At 35.8% G+C, this 23,397-nt stretch overlaps 2 protein-coding genes and 1 pseudogene across 2 annotated transcripts; 1 reads left to right on the top strand and 2 right to left on the bottom strand.

Annotated features, from left to right (window-relative positions):
• Window positions 1-4,102: 4,102 nt before the first annotated feature.
• Window positions 4,103-5,169, bottom strand: LOC110825553 (MLP-like protein 43). Its single transcript, XM_022056020.2, has 2 exons — window positions 4,913-5,169; window positions 4,103-4,717 (listed from the first exon to the last, which is right to left on the bottom strand). Exons 1-2 carry the CDS (start codon window positions 5,097-5,099, stop codon window positions 4,440-4,442), a joined length of 465 nt encoding a protein of 154 aa, XP_021911712.1. The 5' UTR covers window positions 5,100-5,169; the 3' UTR covers window positions 4,103-4,439.
• A 3,123-nt stretch (window positions 5,170-8,292) lies between these two features.
• Window positions 8,293-8,410, top strand: LOC148270475 (5S ribosomal RNA; annotated as a pseudogene).
• Window positions 8,411-10,730: 2,320 nt separating this feature from the next.
• Window positions 10,731-11,832, bottom strand: LOC110825554 (MLP-like protein 43). The gene is made up of 2 exons (XM_022056022.1): window positions 11,588-11,832; window positions 10,731-11,245 (listed from the first exon to the last, which is right to left on the bottom strand). Exons 1-2 carry the CDS (start codon window positions 11,772-11,774, stop codon window positions 10,974-10,976), a joined length of 459 nt encoding a protein of 152 aa, XP_021911714.1. The 5' UTR covers window positions 11,775-11,832; the 3' UTR covers window positions 10,731-10,973.
• Between the last annotated feature and the right edge of the window lie 11,565 nt (window positions 11,833-23,397).

Here is a 23,397-nt window from a genome sequence, read left to right as displayed (position 1 = left end):
TTGCCCCAGTCAAATTAGATGTCTCGATCAAACCCAACACAACATTTTTACATGTATACATACACCCCCAAGAAAAGTGTTTCCATGTAATAATTCTAACAGGAAATAATTAGATTAATAAATTGTTAAAATTTAAAAATTAAAAGAAAATAAAATCATAAATTAAATACAGAAACGAATAATAGAGTTTATGATTTACATTATTTATACAACAATTTAGAATGCCCAATGCACTACAGAAATATCTATTATAAAAGAACAAACAAAAATTAAAGAAATAAACAAAAGACAATATATTGAATATTTTAAGACGACATTTACTAGTTTTTGAAGTGTGTTCGAATGATGAACTATTTATGATCCTATTGTTGATTGGGATTTGAGTCTTGATCATCTTGATTTAAAATAGTTAATAAAAGAGTGAGTTACACTAGTTTAGTAAAAATATCACATTACTCACCGATACAGAAACTAAATGTTGGTAAAAATTATAAAAATAATCAATGAAGCTCTTGATTTAAGTAAATTTATTTATCATAAATAAAACTATTTATTGCATATATTTACCATTGCGAGATTTTCAAAATCAACCTATAGAGATAATAACTCAAATAACATTCCAATCTCATTTTCAAGTGAATAATAACAATCACTTTCCATTTTTATTTGCCTACTGGTATCCTTAGGAGCCCATAAAGATATCTCATTAAACGTGAACCAATATCCAATATTGTCAATTAACCGACCGTCCCCATACCCCGTTTTGTATGAGTGCAAAAAATACCATCCATCAATACCCCGTCCGGTATGCAGGTGGATCGGACCATCTCCATACTCCGTCTGTTTTGAGCACCAAAAATACTATTCCTTAATACCCCGTCCAGTATGAGACAACGTTTAAGGTAGGATTCCCTATGTATCCGATCTATCCACCATCTTCCAAGATATCTAATAAGACTATTATTCATTAATTCACATGATCAAATAATTTTCTTTTTGTATATTAATTTTTAATTTCATAAATCAACCGTAAATCACACAAGATAAGTAATATAGATATATATATATATTAAAAAAATACAATTGAATCATTTAACCATTCCAGTATATCATCATGTATTTAAAGCTGTAAATTTAATAATTAGTTAAACAAGACAAATAAATAACTAACCGGTTCCGATTCCAGTAGTAACTCATAATTATTTTTAAAGTTTTCTAAATTACACAAAATACAATATTATCGATTATTAAGTTTCAACTCATAACAGAGAATAAAGTGAGAGATTATTACTTGAATCGGTGTCCGAAATACCAAACTTTCTACTGCGCCTACTAGCGGTCTCCTAGTTTCTTGAATTTTTATGTGGAGATTAAAATACGCTTCATTTACATAAAAATACCCCAAAAATCCAAAATCGGTATTAAAAACTTTTTCTAGTCAATTTTGAAATTCCAGCATGGCGACACCGCCGCCTGCGATGACGGTTTGCCTCAGCCTGACCGTTTACGACTAGTTTTGGTTGATTTTGGCCAATTTTATATCCATCAGTGCATGAAAATACGTTAGGAGGTATTGGTTGGCAAAATAAAAGTAAAAGGTGGTGGGATTTTCTGGTGCGGTGGCTTTGCCGACTCACCTTCGCAGCTTGATGTTTTTCTTCAATCAATATGTAGAAAATAGAATGGTGAACACAATGGTGAAAAAATTGCACGAAATGAGAAATTGGAAAGGGCTCATCAGAGGCGGTTGCGAGTTTTGCCCGCAGCGGCGCTGCTGGACTTTGTTCATAGTTTTCGGTTCACCCGTCATTTTTTTTGCTACAATTTGGCAATGAGGGTGCTTGAAATCAAATTTCGAGCAAATAAATTTTTTTTTACCTTTTTTGGCAGTCGGAGGTGGCTCCGGGCAACGACGGTCGGCGATTGACTCCTTTCTTAGACGACTGGTTCTTCTTCTCCGGCGGGAGGCTAGCGGGTAAGATTTGAGTTCAATGTAATAAAAAATATTTATATCCATCTTGTGTTAATTTGTACTGTTCATCGCGTTTGATCTCGATTGTCTGATCGTATTTAAAAATAAAATAAATATGGATCGTTAATCGCGATTTGATCTCGACTATTCGATCGTATTTAAAGAAGGAATAAATTTGGACCATTCATTGCATTTGATCGTGACCGTCTGATCTTGCCTGAGGAGGGAACAGATTCGTACCGTCCACGCGAGCGGGAACACTTCTGGATTGTCTGATCGCGGGCATGTGGATCGCCAGCGTGGCCTCCCACGTGGCATTGAGTCCGCGTGTCTTGCCACGCAGTGCGCTCCGGTTCGTCGAGGCTACTGAGTGGGCGGTCCTATGTGGTAAAATTTTTCTTAATTGCGTTCTGTCCATCAGTTTTCGATTTTTCTTTTAAAAACACCATCCGAACCCAAATTTTCACATATTTTTCTCAAAATTATTTTTAATTTCGTCATCAACTTATTTTTTTTTCATAATTATACATTAAATTAAAATTTATTAATTTTAAAATTAGATTTTTATATATTTTTTAATATTAAAATTAATTCTGAACTAAAATTCAGACTTGGGTATTACATAAATATTTTAAAATAAATTATTATAATTTTTTTTTTAGAAAGTGAAATAAAAATTGTAATAAATTAACTGTTGAATTATAAAATTATTAATTCTATAAAATAAATAATTAACACAGCATATTTTATTCAATAGCATACTATCTACACATTTATTTCTATTTAATTTAATTTATGTTTCGATCTTGCTTACTTGATAATGCCTAATGGATCGCAGAGTTGCTTATATCTTGTTATGGTCTGCTATCCAAGAAGTTGATTTTCCTCTTTTGACAATCAATAACATTTTTGTTTCACACTTAAGACACGCACATATAAGTATGTATATATGTTAGACGAGCATCAATATTCTTGGAGAGGTCAACGGCGAAAGCATGGGAAGTATGTTGCCTTCACCGTTTTGTTTTGAGGGTAACTTAGCGAGAAAGAAGCTTTGATCAGCATCTATGGCTTCAACGATCTCTTTTGCAACTTTGTTCTTCCCATCTGCATGGTTAACCAAAACAAAAGGAAAAATAATAATATTAATAATTTATTGATGACTATTTCAAAAGCACGGTTTTCAATTTACTTTAAAATATTTATTATTTGATTTTAACAACTACATCTGATTTTTCAAATTTTTATTTTTTAAAAATAAATACAAAAATTATGGTTTGCTTAGTTTTCATATCACGATACTGTTGTATACATGAAAATAATTAAAACAATGACTCATATTACTATTTCTACATAAGGGAAGATGACGTATGCATGTCTCCTTTCTTATTATTTCAAGAATTATTCATATAAGAAAATTGATTCGTCAGGAAAAGTAAAAGGAGTAGCTACGTAACTGACGATGTATAATAATTTGATTTCTTGAATTCTTTTTTTTTTTTTTTTAATTTCTGATTATAGTTTTGAATATTGCAAGTATTGTATTTTTCATAAAATAATACCACTGTCAGTGCTGACTTTATCGTCCTCAAGTTCTTGAATCAGTACCAGATGATTCAAAATGACAGCAAAACCACTAACAGACATTATTAATGCACATCAACTCTCTGCTTCAGTTTACCAAACGATAATGAAAGATCAGAGTAGGTTTTATTTCTCTTTGCTATGGATTTTGTATTTTCAGTGCGGATCTTATCAAGGATTCGTTGGACCCCTCTGTAACCTCTGAATACTTTACCTTGCTCTTCTTCCTCTTCTCATCATCATACATGTGGCAGCAATCCAACCCAAAGGGAAAGCTTCATCACGCTTATTTTTAAAAATTGTTATGGGCATTACTCACATAATATAATATTTTTATTGTCAAATTATGGATTTTACATTTTTTTAAAACCCAAACTTCTTCTAGAAAACAAAATCCCGAGCCACGCCCACCAAGTTAAGGCCTAAAAGGTCTTATATTTACATTTACTTTCCAGTATTCTTGAATATTAATGAATTTTATCTAATACGCACTGGCATTCCTACTTCATCATATATGTATATATATAATGGAAAAAGAAAAGTATAGAAAATAGAAAGAGTAACTATGTATAGATATCTATATACCAATCCATAGACGTCAATACATATAAGGCCCCATTAAAGAGGTGTATACAGCACCAACGACTTCAAACATGCAGTCTTGAAGTCCTTGCAGATAGGAAACTCCAAACACGAGGAAGTAGCACGGGAATGGATGGAACCACTCCCTAATACGTAAAATGACTACACCACACATTTTTTTTACATTATAATAATTTATTTAAAGAAAAGATTAAGCAAACTAAGTTCCCTCATATCACCCACGGCATGCACACACACAAACACACACCCAGACAAACATACACACACACACACACGCATATTATGCTTGCTCGATGAGGTGAGCATCAAGCTCCTTGGAGACGTCGATGCAGAAATCAAGCAAAGTTTCTGGATGTGCAACTTCATCACTTATCTTCTCATATTCCAGAAGCCAGTGGACTGTGCTGCCTTCACCATTTTCTTTTGGGGTAACTTGGATAGTAAATGAGAAGCTCTTGTATTCCTCCATCAGATCTCCTTCAATCACCTTGAATTTGATCAAGTTTTTATCAACATCTATGGCTTCAACGATCTCTTTTGCAACCTTTTTCTTTCCATCTATGTAATTAACCAAAACAAGAAAATTAATAATACGTTACATTCCTTTATTTTTTTCAGGAAGAAAGAAGAAATTCATTAATAGAAGACAGTATACGCAGCAGAACGAAAACACAGAACTAAAAAAAAAAAAAAACAAAAGAAGCGGTTAATCAACACGAATACAAGAGATCAGTGTCATCTCTTGCAGCTTACCATGAAAGTAATTCCAGTAGACTATACTACCGACTGTGCCCCAATCACCTTCATGTAAATCACAACCATGAATCTTGTCGGTGCTAACATTGGAAATATGGTGAGGTCTGTGAGTGAATATTTCATGAAACTTTTCAGCCGAAGCCTTAATCTCTAAATGAGCTTCTAACTTACCATGCATACTCATTTTTTTGATGTCTTCTAAAACAAATTAATGATAATATGAAGTACAGCTTTCTAATTTCTTATGAGAAAACTCCTCAACTAGTTTACATCTATTTATAGTTTTGATGACAGTAACTAAGTTAAGATTCCAACAGTCATTTTCATTTCCTTATCTGTCTCCTTTAATGCACAATTAATACGGTGCATGAAGCACGAGACTAGTATTTTTTTCTTAATTTTTAATTGCAACGTATTATATTTTTCTTTTGAGAGTACTATATTAAAATCTACTTGTAATAATTAATAAATTTTGTATTAAAATATTTCAGAACCACTACTTTTAAATATTTATTTGTTCTACTTTTTAAATCTTTAAGGTGAAACAATTATGTTTAAAAGAAACTTCAATTCAATTATAGTCTTAAAATGCTTGGTAAGTATTTTTTTTTTCTAAACAAATATAAAAATATTATTACTATAGGACAAAAGGTTTTTTGCAGCGGACAAAAGGCAGATTTCGCCGCTAAAAATATTAGATAATCCCACATTAATGGCATTGGGTTAGCTGTATGCAGCAGTTCGTTTCTGCCGCTAAAATTGTGGGGTTTAAGTTTCTGCCGCTAAATTTACTCAAAATAGGCCTACCACGTAGTAGCTCATTTTTTGTCGAATATTATTCGTCGTGAAAATTTTTGCCAGGTGTTTTCTTTTTGTTTGGTTTTTGCGGCATGGCCAATGACTTTATTCTATTTATGAGGACCATTTTAATTGCAGCTACAGACATAAGAGAGTGCTTAAAAGAAATTTCTTGAGCTAAGAGGAGATTATACACAATCTTCCTCCCCTTAATGAAAGCACATTGGTTAGGATTGATGATATGAGGAATTTCAAACTTAATTATTTTAGCTAAGATCTTGTAAATACATTTGTAGAGAGTTTGACAAGAGGAAAGAGCCCTATAGTCACTCATTCTTTCAGGGTTCACTTTGGGACTAAGCAAACAAATAGTAGTGGCATTCACCTCATGAAGGAGCTTGCGATTCATGAAAAAATCAGAAATATAACATTGCGGCTAAATAGCAATAAAATGTAATACCCAGGCCTGAAATTTGGTCAATGATTAATTTTAACATTTTAAATATATAAAAAATTTATTTTTAAATTAATTTATTTTAATTTTGTTGAATTTATGAAAAAAATAGATTATGGATGAAATTAAAAATAATTTTGAAAAAAATGGTAAAAATTTAGGTTCATGGGATATTTTTAAAAGAAAAATCGAAAACTGAGGGTCAGAGTGCAAATAAAAAAAATTTTACCATGTAAGACCCTCAGTCAGCAACTCCGACAAACTGAAATGCACTGTGTGGTAAGGCACGCTGATGTTGGTGCCACGTGGGATGCTACGCGGACGATCCACGTGCCCAGCAATCGAATGACCTAGGATTAATCTCGCACGCGGGGACGGTCCAGATTTGTTCCTCCTTTAAATGCGATTAGATGGTCGAGATCAAATTGCGATGAACGATTTATATTTATTTTTTTCTTAAACGTGATCGGACGGTTGAGATCAAATGCGATAAATGGTCCATATTCGTTTTTTTAGATGCGATCGAATGGTTGAGATCAAACGCGATGAACGGTCTAGATTAACGTGATGTGGGTATAAATATTTCGCATTACACTGAACTTAAATCCTACCCACTAGCCTCTCATCGAAGAAGAAGAACTAGTTGCTGGAGAAGGGAGGTGACCGCCGACCATCGCTGCATCGGAGCCACCTCCGATCACCAAAAAAAGTAAATATTCTCCTACCCATTTGAAATTCGATTTCAAGCATCCTTGTTGCCATATCAGAGCAAAACGAACGATAGGTGAGCCGAAAACTGCGGGTAAAGTCCGACGGTATCGCCACGGGCAAAACCCGCAACCTCCTCCAATGAGCCCCTTTTTATTTTTCGTTTCGTACAATTTTTTCACTGTTGTGTTCAACATTATGTTTTCTATAGGTTTGCCGAAGAAAAATTCCAGCCATGAAGGTGAGCTGGCAGAGCTACCGCACATGAAAAACACCACCAGTAGGTTTCTATTTTCCAATTTTTTCGAATAACCGAGTTCCCATAATGTATTTTTTTTGTAGGAATATGTATAAAAGCAGCGAAAACTGGCCAAAATGACCGAAAACGGCCAGATCGAGGCAAACTAGAAGCAGAGGTGAGGTACGCACACAGTGAAACAAATGATGGGAGGGGAGAGGAAAGGAGAAGGATTATATGTCTTTGCGGCGCAAACTACAATGGGTGAGATCATACGAGCTCTAGTTTACTGGATCGTATTAGAACTTCGCAGTTAAGCGTGCTTGGGTGAGAGTAGTACTAGGCTGAGTGACCTCCTAGGAAGCCCTCGTGTTGCACCCGTTTTTTTGCAGACGAGGCCTTGAACGTTACGCAAGATCGGAGCGATGGTCCGCTGGTTCATTCACAAATAAGAGTCATGGCATCGGGGCATTTTGCTTAATATTTTTCGTGCATTCAATTAAAGCTCATAACATGATAAGAGTATCATTGCGAGTATCATACATAGCAGATCAAGGAAAAACGAAGTGCGGCAGGCGATCCATTCATATGGGCATGAATTGAGGCGTCGAGGTATTTTTCTTGATATTAGAATTAGAAGCATATGTGAGGTGCACACATAGTGAAACAAATGATGGGAGAGGAGAGGGAAGGAGAAAGGGTATATATCTTTGAAGCACAGACTAGAATGGGTACGATCATACCAGTTCTAGTTCATTGGATCCCATTAGAACTTCGCAGTTAAGCGTGTTTGGGTGAGAGTAGTACTAGGGTCGGTGACCTTCTGGGAAGTTCTTGTGTTGCATCCTTTTTTTTTATAGACAGGGCGTTAAATATTACACGGGTTCGGAGCGACGGTCTGCCGGTCCATTCGCAAACGAGAGTCACGACACCGGAACATGTTACTTAATATTTTTTGCGCATTCAATTAAAGCTCATAATGTGATAAGAGTATCATTGCGAGTATCATACATAGTAAAATAACGAAAAATGATGTATGATGGGCGATCCCTTCATATTGGCATGAGTCGAGTCGCTGGGGCATTTTGTTTGATATTAGAACTAGAAGCAGAGGTTAAGTGCACGCAAAATGAACTAAATGACAGAAGGGGTATATGTATTTGCAGCGCAGATAAGAAAGGGTGCGATCATACCAGTACTAGTTCACCAGATCCTATCAGAACTCTGTAGTTAAGTGTGCTTGGGCAAGAGTAGTACTAGGATCGGTGACCTACTGGAAGTACTTGTGTTGCACCATTCTTTTTAAAGACGAGGCGTTAAACGTTATGCGGGAATGGAGTGATGGTTCGCCAGTTCATTCGCAAATGTGAGTCACGGTGTCGGGAAATTTTGCTTAAAATTTTTTATGTATTCAATTAAAATCCATCGTGTGATAAGAGTATTATTATGAGTATCTTACATAATAGAATAACGAAAATAGAGATGAGGCGGATGATCCATTCATATGGGCATTAGTCGGGGCGTTGGTACATTTTGCTTAATATTAGAACTAGAAGCAAACGTGTGGTGTGCGCATATAGCGAAACAAATGACAGGAGAGGGGAGGGAAGGAGAAGGGATATATATATCGCCAGAGCACGGCGGTGTCACTGTGCCAGAAACTCGAAACTGGCTGAAAATGATTTTTAATACTGATTGTGAATTTTTTGGGGTATTTGTAGGTACGTGAAGTATGTTTAATCTTCGCAGAAAAATTCAAAAAATAAAAAAATCACCAGTAGACGCAGTAAAAAATTCAGTATTTCAAATACTGATTCGAGTAAGAATCTCTCATCATTTTCTCTGTTACAGCAAAACGAAACTTAATAATTAATAATTGTGTGTTTTTATAAAAAATTAGATAACCCTAAAAATAATTATAAGTCACTAGTGGAGGCAGAACCGATTAATTCACAGTCATTTTGATTTTCTGTTTATTTTTCTGTATTGCCTATATTTATTTACTATTATACTGTGCGTAACTCAATTAATGATTTTTAGGATCTTTTTGATTTTTTTGTTATATATTTTTCCTGCATTGCATGTCGGTATTCCAGTTATTGATTATTTAGTTGTGTAAAATTATATTGTTATTTAAGTGAACGGTGAGTATAAAATGAGATATAGTTATTGTATGGTTGATTGTTATACTGATGAAAATCTGTATGGAAAAAACTTACTGGGTACCTAAAAAAAGGCCAACGGACCCGGTACATAGAAAACTCTATCGTGAACATTACTTTAGTCGGACGGAGTTGGAAAGTTCCTTACCAATAAGATTCGGGAGATATGATTCACTCATACCGGATAGAATATCGAGGTGGTGGAATGTTTAGTGTCCACTACCGGACGAGATATGAGGATAGTCAGTTAATTGTTTAATTAGATATTGGGTTCACGAGTATGAAGATATCTCTATGGACCCCTAAGGGTATCAGTAAGTGTGTGAAAATATAAAATGATCGTTTCTTATAATCTTATATGTGATAAATAATAGTGCATGAATATGAGTTCTCATAAATTATTGTTGGGAAAGACTTGTTATACAATATGGAATAAATAACTTTCTTTATAATAAATAAATTTACATTAAATTAAGAGCTCTATTGGTTGTTTTTTTTATTTTTACCAATATTTAGTTTTCTGTATTTGTTATTAGTGTGATATTTTTACTGAGTTAGTCTATCTTACCTTTTCATTAATTATTTCAGATCAAGACGACCAAGATCCAGATCCCGATCAACAAAGAGGTTGTGAATAATTAACCACTCGAACTCCCTTCAAAAACTAGTAAAAGTCATTTTAGGATTGGTTAATTATTTGTCTTTCGTTTATTTCTTTAATTTTTATTTGTTCTTTTAGAATGGACATTCTTATAACCGTATTGGGCATTCTAAAGTATTGTGTAAATAATGTAAACTCTAATTCTATTATTTCGCTTCCGCATTTAATTTATAACTTTATTTCCATTTAAGTTCCGAACTTTTATATAAAATATGCTCTACTATCTATTTTTATATTAATTAATATCCAAACAAATATCTTTAATATATTTGTACTTTAAAAGATAACAATCATATTCATTTATATATATATATATAAAAGTAATATATTAATAAAAAATATTATAAAAGAATTATAAATAATAATCCTATAAAATGAGTGTATATGCAAATTCACTCGTATCATCGTCATTAACTTAAATAAACCACCTTCAAAAGCAACTAAAACACTCATCAAATAACAAATTTATATGTTTGCTATATATTATATATGCATACATGGGTGTGTAGAGCTTTATATTTGTATGTTTGTTATAGGAATTTCAGTACAAACTGCAGACTTGTGTGTGATCGAGTTTGAGTCTACGTTGTCGAAAAGAAAAGTTACATTTATGCTTTCAAATATTTTTAATTACAGACAAATGAAATTTTTTGCAATCTATGTCCTATGCTTTAATGTTACCGCAATAATATAAGAGAATTTTTCTAGGAATTAATGGCAACAGTGTATGCAAATTCATATATTATATAACGAAAAAGAAGCATGTACACAATAGACAAAGTTACATATGTAAATTGGTCCACATCAATACATATAAAACTCCATTAATCATAATTTATTTTAGACATGAAGTCTTTAAGTAGTTGCAGAGATGAAACTCCAAACAAGAGGAAATTGACACCATTATAAAATGATTACACACCACATGCAAAATACAAGCTATAATTTATTGGACATGCATTATTATAATAATGTAAAGAACATTAACATACAAAGTTCTCTCAGATCACAAACACCATGCTATATATATATTATGGTTACTCGGTCAGGTGAGCATCAATGTCCTTGGATATGTCGAGGATAAAAGTGAGCAAAGTTTCTGGATGTGCAACTTCCTCACTTATCTTCTCGTATTCCAGAAGCCAGTGAGCTATGCTGCCTTCACCATTTTCTTTTGGGGTAAGTTGGATAGTAATTGAGAAGCTCTTGTACTCCTCCATGACATCTCCTTCAATCACCTTGAATTTGATCAAGTGTTTCCCAAAATCTATGGCCTCAACAATCTTTTTTCCGATCTTTTTCTTTCCATCTGTATCATTAACAAAAAAAAAAAAAATAGACGACTAAATTATATATACATATTTCTTAGAAAAAAGAAACGAAAAAATTCATTCAAGGAAGAGAGTGAGTAGCAGAACAAAAAGAAAGAACTACACCCAAGAACATAACTGAAAAGAAATAAAAAGAATGTGATTAATCAACACAAACATAAGATATCAGAGACACCTCTTGCATAAAAAGAGATAATAACAAGATAGCTTTTCTAGAAAACTGACGAGGAGAAGACAGAGACGATCATACCATACTATATATATAATATATAATATACAGTTATAGTATTTATTTATGTACTTATGAGAGTGCAGCTCACCGTGAAAGTAAGTCCAGCAAATAATACTGCCGACTGTGCCCCATTCACCATCATGTAAATCACAACCATGAATCTTGTCGGGGGTGATACTGGAAACATGGTGTGGCTTATGAGTGAATATCTCATGAAACTTTTCAGGTGGAGCCTTGATCTCTAAATGAGCTTCTAGCTTACCGAGCAAACTCATGGTTTGATATCTTCTAGAAATAAACTAAGAAACTGAATATTGATGCTTCTAACTCTGAGAAAATACATCCATTTATAGCTGCCATGGAAGTAAACTGTGGACTCTTTTTTTTTATTTTAAATCTGTTTAATAATTAATTATTTTTAACCTCATGTTTTATTTCTTAAAATTTGGTATGATATGAAACATTATGTATCATAGATTTCACCAGTTATTTTCTAAATTAAAAAGTTGATACCTTGCTTTCTTTTTTTAAAAAAATAGTAAGTTTAAACTAAATACTATTATTGTAGTTGTCATTTGAAATTATTTCTAATTTAATATAATTTTTATACATGAATCATCTAATAAATAAATTTTTTTAAAAATATATAATCAATTTCATTATTAATTATTAATATTTATTTTAAAAAGTAAAACTATTAGTTGCCTTAAGTTATAATATGCTTTGAAATATCTCATTTTTAGATGAATGTTTGAGCTGTGGCAAGGAGTGGTAAGAAAATAATTTACAACAATCTTGCTCTAGGGTATGGTATTCTTTAAAAGAATGAATTTAATGTTTTGAGAGTCGAGGAGGACAGAGATAGATGTAACGACCTCGAAAATTTAAAAGGAAATGTATATAAAGAATATGAATGCAGAAGCGAAATAAAATGTTCTGATTAATATCCCTTACACCATAACTTAAACGTACTAACAATATTAGCAAAATAAGTCCTATAAAGGGAATACTAGAAACGAAAGACTATAAAGGAAACTAATAAACATGTAGGTATCTACTCGCCGTATTCTTGTGGATCGGGTTTGGGAACCAAGTCCTCATAATATGAAATAGTTAAGTAAGGAATGAGCTACATTAGCCCAGTAAAAACATCACACTATCTCATTACCACAGAAGTAAAGATTGGTAGAAAAGAAAAAATAACCAATGGAGCACAAATTTTTAATAAATCCATTTATTAACAATTAAACTATTTACCGTCCACTTACCTCAGTGAGATTTATAAAAATGACCCATGTAAACAATAACATCATAAATATCATGAATTCATACATAACCTATATCATAGTACATATCATATTTTACATTTCAATCATCAAACAACAGTTATCCCCTTTTTATCAGCCTACTAGTATCCGTGGGGATCCATAAGGGTCCCCACTACACGTGAACCATTCTTTTGACAAACTTAATTTCCAGGGCCGTCCCCATACCCTGTCTGGTATAAGCGTCAAAATATGTAAAGTCTCCATACCCCATCCGGTATGAGACAACGTTCTCGGTAGGGTTCCCTATGGACCCGGTCCGTCCACCATCTCTTAAGATATCTACTGAGGCTGTCAATTTATCCATTTATCAATTCACATACTTTTTTTTTATTTTTTTTCTTAGTTTTCCGTTTCCCACATAAACGTGAATACTTAAACAATTAACGAGCACCCAACAAGGCAAGTATATTATTAGATTCACGAAATCCGGCTGAAATGAAGTAAACAGTGATTCATGCATTAAAACTATAGAATAAATAAAACTGATACCATAATGCATTTAAAACTGTAAAATAAATCAAATAGGAACTGACAGATAAATACGTTCGGTTCAGGCTCCATTAGCAACCGTAATAAATTACGTGTATCTATATAATTCATAAAATACAGTTTTATCACTTATTAAACTTTAATCCTGTGATAGAAAATAGGGTGAAGGGTCCTTACCTGATTCGAAGTCGAAAATCAGATTTTTCACTGTGCCTAGGGACAGTCCCTGGGTTCCTTGAATTTTTTTTCCGGGAACTGAAACGTGCTCACGGTACCTACACATGTCCTAAATAATTCAAAAATCAGACCCAAGGCCTATTCGGCCAATTTCAGAACTCCGACACGGCGGCTCCGCATTGGTTCCTGTAAGAAAACACCACTAGGGCCCTCGGTGGGCCGAAAAAATACCGAAAACTGAAACTTACCGGTGGCGGGGCTTTCCGGTGCGGCGGCTCCTTCGGCTCGAGTCGCGATTTAGTATTTTGCTCCGGTCAACTTGTAGAGGAAGGAACGATGGTCACAATAGTGTAAAGATTACATCGAACGGGAATCAGGAAGGGCCTCATCGGAGGCAAAAACTGAGAAAACCTACGACGGCGCCGCTGGATTTCAACGGCATTTTTCGGTCAATTGTCTGGTGTTTTGGCTCTGATTTGGCCACTAGTGGGTTTAGAACCGAATTCTGAGCCAATGGGAGAATTTTTACCTCGTTTGGCAGCCGGAAAGTGCTCCGGTGCGGCGGCGGGTGGCGGCGGTCGGCTCCTCGGTTGCTGGGTTATCTTCTCCAGCGAGGGCTCTGGTGGCTAGGGTTAGGGTTTGAGTGTGGATGAGATTATTTATAACATTCTACTTTTAATATGAGCCGTCCATCATGATTTAATCTGGACCGTCCGATCGCGATTAAATAAGAAATGAATCTAGGCCGTTCATCGCGATGCAATCTGTGCCATTCGTGCGCGATTCAATCTGGACCGTTCGTGTGCGTGCAATCTGGGCCGTCCGTATGCGTTTTTGATCTGGGCTGTTCGTGCGCGCGGGAACGGATTTCAGCCGTTCGATCGCGCGCACGCGAATCGCCCACGTGGCTCCCTTCCGCGTGGCCTCCCGCGTCAGTGTCTCTGCCACGCAGCGCATTTTGGTTGGTCGGGGCTGCTGACCGGGCAGCTGACGTGGCACAATTCTTCGAAATTGTGTTTTGGCCCCCCAATTTTTAAATTTTCTTTCAAAAATACCCCAAGAACCCAAATTTTCACAACTTGTTTCCAAAATTGCTTATAATTAAATCCCTAAAATAATTTTACCATTTATTATTATTATTATTATTATTGTTATTTCTATTTAATTAAATTAAACTAAATTAAAACCATATAAAAATTCATATATTCATATAAAATTTACAAAAAATTAAAATAAAATAATACTAATAATAATAAAAATAATTGGGGTGTTGCAAGAGATGTAGCTTTTTCTTGAATATTGGGAAATTCACCATCTCATACTTCGATTTGAAGTAGATTAAAAAAATTTGAAATTTACCAAATTAGTTTTAAATTTTACACTTGTACAATTTAGTTTCTAACATTTTTTTTAATATAATATAATATAATTTTTAATATTTTTTATTTACTTCAAAAGTCTAATTTTCTTCTAATTTTTAATTAAAAAAATTAAAACGATTATACCACATTTAGATTATTTGAAATAATAATTAATTAAATTAATAATAACAAAAATATATCTAACACTATTATTAATATATAAATCTATACTTTAAATTTTAAAATTAACTTTAATTGTATTATTTGATGATCACACCAAGATGATAAGTGCTAAAAATATAAATTAAAAGTATTTTTGAAATTTTTTTTATTCAAAGCCAAAGTTAAAAGTGAGAGTCGAAAATATTTGAAGATTCTGATGATTGATCGAGTTGGTGAATCTGTATCAATGAGTTTGAAAACTATCTGCAATTTATTGTATAATACACTTCACAACAAAATTGAGTCATATAATGAAAAGTTTTACAAGATAATCTCTAATGTTTTGTATTTATTTAAAAATATATATATTTTTTAATAAAAAAATTTAAACAATTATAATATATTTATACGCGTTATAATTGTGATTCATGAGTATGTAGACGAATTTTTTTTTTTTGCAGTATTCACTATAATTTTAATTTTTTTTAAATCAGAATTGTTAGACTAACTACTACCCATAAATATATTGGTGATTTGTCTAATCACCAAATTAATCTAACAAGTGTTGACGTTGAAGCTGATAAATAATTAATGTAATCCTGTCATAAAATTATAAGCCGGATATTTAAAAAAATACAAATTGCAACTACCCATACATATATATATATATATATATATATATATGAAAGTGACAGCTAGAAGTCAATGAATCCAAAGGAAACGTGAAGATTACATGAAAATAAAAAACAAAACAATCAACAGGATGTGATCTTCTGATGTAAGGGTAAGGCAATGGATAATGGTACTGTTAAATGGAATCATGATTTTCATTTTCAATAATTAATATGAGACACTTAGAAATGAATTTACTTATATATATAATAAATTTATTTTTTTAGTAATTAAAAATATAATAAATTATTATTAATTATATATAATTATTTACTTAGAGATCATATCTTACATCTAAAAATTATTTTAAAAATAAAAATAAAACATCTGCAAAAATTATTTTTATATATGTATAATAGATAATAAATATAATCATCTCTTTTGCCAACTTTCATATAATTATTTACATTTTAAGAAACGTAAGCTAAAACGTTTTTAATAAATAAGATTTTTACATTTTCTCTTTAAATAATTAATTAAAAATAAGGTAAAATATTAATATTATTAGTTTTAGAAAATTGATATTTTATTATATAGTTAGTCTTATATAATTTACTCATTTATATATATATATATTTCTAATGGATTTGCCTAATCACCAAATCTAACTAGGGATTATAAAGAGCCGACAATTACTTAATTCTATTATTAGATGATTAGCTAGATGTCATATTATACATAAGTCTTACTCTAGTAACTGAAAAAAAAAAAGAAAACGACGTCGTTTTAAGAGGCAGGTGAGGTATAAATAGGAGAAGGGAAAGAAAAAAAAGGAGGAAAAAGAAAAAGAAAAGAGGAAACAGAGAAAAGAGAGAGCGGGGAGGAAAAAGAAAAAGAAAAGAGAAAACATAAAAGAGAGAGAGCGTGGAGGGAAAAGAAGGTTCGAGAAAGAGAGAGGAATCGGAACGGAGAGGAATGAGAAGGGAGAGAGAAGAAGAAAGAGGACGGTGATGGTGTGATTAGCGGGAGGAAGGAAGATGGAAATGGGAGGTTTGGTAATTTTAAGTTTCCTGTTAGTTGATGTGGATTTGAAAATTTGCCGTAGGTGGAGGAGTTTGTGTGAGTGTGAGTGGAGGTGTGTGGAGGAGACTGCGGAAGGAGAGAGAAGAAGGGATGTGGTGTGGGAGAGAGGTCTGTTAGGGAGAGGTTGAGTTTGAGCAGGGCGTAAGGAGGGGACTAGGCCGCGGGAGGAGAGAAAGGAAGGAGTGCAGTGTGTGAGTGCGGTCTGAATTACAACATTATCTATGTCTTTGATAAGGAACGATGGTAAGAGGCTTAACACTCCAGGAGATACCAGTGGTGAGAGATTTTCCAGAAGTATTTCCGTACGACCTTCTGGGACTGCCACCCAATAGAGAGGTCAAATTCACTATAGAACTCCATCCCGACACCCAGCCAATCTCCAAGGTTCCATACCCAATGACGAGGTCAAAACTAATGGAGTTAAGTAGACAATTACAAGAGCTACTGGATAAGAAATTTATTCGGCCGAGTGTGTCACCATGGGGGGCCTCGGTACTGTTTGTTAAGCAAAAGGATGGGATTAATAGAATGTGCATTGATTATAGGGAACTGAATCAAGTGACAATAAAGAATAAGTATCTGTTATCTAGGATCGATGACTTGTTTGATCAGTCACAAGGGGCACAAGTATTTTCAAAAATAGATTTACGTTCGAGGTATCATCAGCTATAGGTTAGAGCAGAAGACATCGATAAGACGGCATTTTGCACTAGGTATGGACATTATGAATTTCTGGTGATGCCTTTTGGGTTAACGAATGCTCCTGCAGTGTTTATGGATTTGATGAATCGGGTGTTCAGACTCCTACTGGATCGTTATGTCATTGTCTTCATAGATGACATATTGATTTATTTAAGAGATTCGGTGGAACATGCGGAACATCTGACAACTGTGCTAGGGATGCTTTGAAAAGCCAAACTGTATGTAAAGCTCAGTAAATGTGAGTTCTGGTTAGATCATATAGCATTCTTGGGCCATATTGTATCGAGAGATGGGGTATCAGTAGACCCAGCGAAAGTAGAAGCAGTGGTAAAGTGGGAAAGGTCAAAGACTATAAGAGAGATCAAAAATTTTTTGGGGTTGGCGGGGTATTACCGTTGGTTTGTGCAAGGGTTTTCGAGTATTGTGGCACCTCTTACCCGGTTGACAAAAAAGAATGTAAAGTTTGAATGGGATGAGAAGTGTGAGGGTAGCTTCCAAGAATTGAAACGTAGACTAACTACTACCCCAATATTGGCCATTCCATCGGGAGAAGGTGGTTTTGTAGTATATAGCGACGCATCTCATGTTGGATTGGGTTGTGTATTAATGCAATAGGGGAAGGTCATAGCGTATGGGTCTCGACAATTAAGGACACACGAAAGGAATTATCCAACCCATGATTTGGAGTTGGCTGCAGTGGTCTATGCCTTAAGTTGTGGCGATGTTATTTATATGGAAAAACCTTTGAAATTTATACAGACCATAAAAGTTTACAGTATTTGTTCACACAACGGGAATTGAATATGCGGCAGAGGAGGTGGATGAACTTGTTGAAAGATTTCGACTGTAGAATCAGGTATCACCCCGGATGAAAAAATGTGGTGGCAAATGTCCTCAGTCATAAGAGTACTGGGGTGATAGCTCATTTAATGGTGTCTGAGTGGTGTTTACGGGAAGCCATGCAACAATTATGTATTCAGGAAGGGGACAATGGAAGGTATGTGGCTAGTTTGAGGGCACAACCTACCTTGGTTCATAAAATCAAAGAGGGGCAGTTGGTGGACACCGAGATGCGGAGAATTCAGAGGGGGTAGAACAGGGGACAATGAGAGATTTTGGGTAAAAGGTGATGGGATACTCAGATTTCAAACTAGAATATGTGTTCCCAATGATCGTACGATACAAGAAGAAATACTCAGTGAAGCACATGACACCAAATTTTTCATACACCCGGGGAGTACTAAGATATACAAAAACTTATAGAAAAGTTTCTAGTGGAGGGGCATGAAGAGAGATGTGGCCGAGTATGTGTCTAGGTGTTTGATATGCCAGCAAGTGAAATCAGAACATCAGAGGCCTGGGGGTTTGTTACAACCCTTACCTATACCCGAGTGGAAGTGGGAACATGTCTCTATGAATTTTGTGACCGGGTTGCTAAGTAACCATAAGAAACATGATAGTATTTGGGTGGTAGTTGATCGTCTAACTAAATTTTCTCATTTCTTAGTAATGAAAGTGACTGATTCAGTGGAGCATTTGGCCAGACTCTATGTCAAGGAGGTAGTAAGGTTACACGACATTCCCGTATCGATTATTTTCGATCGAGATTCCCGATTCACCTCCAGTTTTTTAAGAGGTTTATAACATGCTTTGGGTACTAAATTGAGTTTTAGCACAACTTTTCACCCACAAACAGATGGGCAGACGGAGAGGACGATACAGGTATTGGAGGATATGTTGAGAGCCTGTGTCATCAACATGGGGGGAGATTGGGAGGATATACTACCCTTAATAGAATTTACATACAATAATAGTTATCACACTAGCATCAGAATGACTCCTTATGAAGCTCTGTATGGTAGACCCTGTAGGTCGCCGGTGTGTTGGAGTGAAGTGGGAGAAAGACAGTTGTTGGGACCAAAAATGGTAGAGAAAACTATGACTAAGGTGCTGGTGATACGACGGAATTCACAAGATGCCCAAAGTAGACAGAAGGGGTACGCAGACAATCGCATGAGAGATTTGAGCTTTGAAATAGGGGATCATGTGTTCCTGAAAGTATCTCCCATGAAGGGTTTATTCAGGCTTGGGAAGAAAGGGAAGTTAAGTCCCCGTTTCATAGGGTCGTTTGAGATTCTGGAGAAGGTGGGGGTGGTTGCGTATATGATAGCGTTTCCTCCTCGGTATAATGGGGTTTATAATGTATTCCACACATCCCTACTATGAAAATATCACCTGAATCCGAATCATATTATAAGGTATGAATCGTTACCATTAGATAAGGACTTGTCTTATGAAGATGAACCAATCCGGGTTCTCAAGCAACAAGAAAGGAAGTTGAGAAGTAGGGTGATACCTATGGTGAAGATACAATAGAGACATCACACGAATGGGAAGGCAACATGGGAACGGGAGGATAAGATGAGACAAAATTATCTGAAACTATTTGGAGGTAAGATAACAAAATTTGAGGGACCAAATTTTTTTTTAGGGGGGAAGTATATGTAGTAACTGAGAAAAAAGGAAACAACGTCGTTTTGAGAGGCAGATGAGGTATAAATAGGAGAAGGGAAAGAAAAAAAAAGGAGGAAAAAGAAAAGGAAAAGAGAAAACAGAGAAGAGAGAGAGTGGGGAGGAAAAAAAAGAGAAAAAAGAGAAGAGAGAGCAGGGAGGGAAAAGAAGGTTCGAGAAAAAGAGAGAGAGGAGCCGGAACGGAGAGGAACGAGAAGGCAGAGAGAAGAAGAAAGAGGACGGTGACAATGCGATCAGCGGGAGGAAGGAAGATGGAAATGGGAGGTATGATAATGTTAAGTTTCCTGTTAGTTGATGTGGATTTAAAAATTTACCGTAGGTGGAGGAGTTTGTGTGAGTGTGAATGGAGGTGAGTGGAGGAGACCGCGAAAGGAGAGAGAAAAAGAGATGTAGCGTGGGAGAGAGGTATGTGAGGGAGAGGTGATGTCGAGTTTGAGCGGGGCGTAAGGAGGAGGCTAGGCCGCGGGAAGAGAGAAAGGAAGGAGTGCGGTGTGTGAGTGCGGTGTGTGAGGGAGAGGAGATGTTGTGTGTGAGCAGGGGCGTATGGAGGAGGCTAGGCTGCGGGAAGAGAGAAATAAAGGAGTACGGTGTGTGTGAGTGCGACCTGTGAGGAAGATGAGATGTTTTGTGTGAGCGGGGGCGTGTGGAGGAGTTTAGGCCGCGGGAGGAGAGAAAGGAAGGAGTGCAGTGTGTGTGAGTGCGGTCTGTGAGGGAGAGGAGATGTTGTGTGTGAGTGGGGGCATATGGAGGAGGCTAGGTCGCGGGAGGAGAGAAAGAAAGGAGTGCGATGTGTGTGGGTGCGGTATGTGAGGGAGAGGAGATGCTGTGTGTGAACGGGGGCGTATGGAGAAGGCTGGGCCGCGAGAGGAGAGAAAAGAAGGAGTGCTTGGTGTGAGTGAGGTTCGTGAAGGGGAGAACATCTTGTGTGAGCGTGAATGGAGGAGTATGGAGGGGGCCGCGGGAGGAGATAAAGGAAGATGTGTAGTGTGTGAGTGAGGTTCGTGAGAGGGAGGAGATGTTGGGTGAGTACGAATAGAGGTTTGCGGAGGGGACCACAGGAGGAGAGAGAGGTGATTTTAGGATTTGAGAGTGGAGTATTTAGAGTAGGCCATGGAGGGGGAGAGAAGAAGAGATTTGGTGAGTGAGGTGGATATGTGTAAGGGAGGAAGTAGTGTGTGTGAAAAAATTTGGGAAGAGGAAAGAGAGGCCGTAGACCGTGGGAATAAAGTGTCAGAATAGAGGTGTGGGGGTGTCTCTGTGTAGGGCGAGGGGATGAGTGGTGTAGCTATATGGTGTAAGGGTATGGGTTGTATATAGGTTGGTATAGCTGCTGCAAATTTGGTATTTGGCAAAGGGACGTTACAGGTGTGAGTGTGTTAAGTGTTAGTGCGTGTCTTATGGGGAGACGTGTGTAGTTTAGGTATATAGGTTAAAGGTATAAGAAAACTTCAAGATAAGGTAGAAGAGTAAGGACAGGATGATATTGTGTTTGAGTTGATAGCATTGGGGGACGTCGATATTGGTTGTCACTACCTAGAAAAAGTAAGTTGATCGCCGATAGTGGTGATGGTCGAGAGACTCCGACGGGAAGGAGTTGGGTCACAAATATTGGTGACGGAAAAGGATGGTATCTGTGTATGTGTGTGTGGCCTATTAGGGGTCGAGAGATAGGCGGTTTATTGGTGGTCGCCGATACTAGTGACGAATGAGAATGTTTGTACGCTTGGGGTGACGTTGGGAGATGATCACACAAGGTATGCATGATATTTAAGATACCGAGGTATGTTTTAGTCCTGCATAGTCCCATAGTGATAACAAGGTAGGACTTAGGTTGGGTGATGGGGTACATATAGAAATACTGGGTTTCATATTTGTGCATATCATATTTGTAACTTAATTTTTACTGTACTTAGTTATATGAACTCACTCTCTATTATTCACAGACAATGCAGGAATGGAGTCGGAATCGAAGTTGCTGGTTTCCGAGCCTAGCATATAGAGCAACAGAATAAGGTCTTTATTAACAGAATTGAATGTATAAAAATTGGTAGTAGAGTAGATAGTATGTCTGTTGATAGTGTATACGGTTGTATTTCACGTGATGTTATATGTATGATTGCAGGTCTATCTTGACTCTGAACAATAGATTGTGATAGTGTTTCTATGTGCATGACTGATTTGAAACGAAATTTTCGTATTTGATCATGGATTTGTTATAAACTACGTCATTAGAAATAAAGAAAAAAACGAGGCATTACACTTATAACATCAAATTACTTGTGTAAGTTATCAATAAAATATTAATTATGTTTAAAATTAGTTATTGATTTTATTAATTATATATTTAGTTAACACTATTCGATGATTATAAATTATTACTACTAATTTAATTTAATTCTTTTTTATTTATGTATTTAATTAATATGATTAAATTTACATAATTAATTTAATTATTTATATGTACTATGTATGTAGTAACTGGATGGAAAAAAAAGAGAAAAAATTGGTATGTATGTATATATATATATAGTGAGGATTTCAGAGGTGAAATGGTGTCGTTTGGAGAAGAGGGGGAGGAAATGACGTTGTTTGGAGAAGAGGAGGAGGAAACGATGTCGTGAGGAGGAAACAACGACGTTTGGAGAAGTGGATGAGGAAACGACGTCGTTTGGAGAAAGGGTGGTAGACGGTTGGGATGAGGTGAGGTGGACAGTCCGGATAAGAGGCTGGTGGGGTATAAATAAGAGAAGAGAAAGAAAAAAAAAGAAAACGAAGAGAAAAGAAAAGAAAGAAAATAGAGAAGAGAGAGATCGGGGGGGAGAGAAGGTTCGAGAGAGAGAGAAAGGAGCCAGATTGGAGAGAAACAAGAAGAGAGAGAGAAGGAAAGAGGATCGTGACGGTGCGAGCCACGGGAGGAAAAAGATGGAGATGGTAGGTACGGTAAATTTTAAGTTCTTGTATAGGTGTGGTGTGGCTTTGAATTTGTGATTTTAGGTTAAGAAATCTAGGTTTTGTTTGGTATATAGAGCATAAAACTATGATGTAGGGAACAGGCGGGTATGGATGGTAGGTGAAATCATAGAGGAGTGAAGGATGTTCACGAAGGAGACAGCGGGAAGAGAGAGAGTGAAGAAGTCGGTGAGTGAGAGAGGTCCGCACGAGAGTGAGGAGATTCTGTGTAAGAGGAATGGGAGTACATGGAGGAGTCCACGGGAGGAGAGAGTGAGTGAGATATGTGAGAGCGAAGAGATCTTGTGTGTGTATTAGCAGGGTACATGGATGAGGCCGCAGGAGGAGAGAGAAGAAGAATGCGGGGTGTGAGTGTTCCGTGAGAGAGATGAGAGTTTGTGATTATGTGATTGTGAGCCGTGGTACTTTGAGCAGGCCGTGGGAGGAGGGAGAAAGAGGAGTTCGGTGCGTGAGGAAATTCGTGTAAAAAGAGAAGTGTGGTG

This window comes from Carica papaya, chromosome 1 (assembly GCF_054855325.1).
Source record: "Carica papaya isolate Zhongbai chromosome 1, ASM5485532v1, whole genome shotgun sequence".
Classification (NCBI taxonomy): Eukaryota; Viridiplantae; Streptophyta; class Magnoliopsida; order Brassicales; family Caricaceae; genus Carica; species Carica papaya.
Note: the sequence above shows the minus strand (reverse complement) of the source record. Positions and strands in the feature narration are given on the sequence as shown.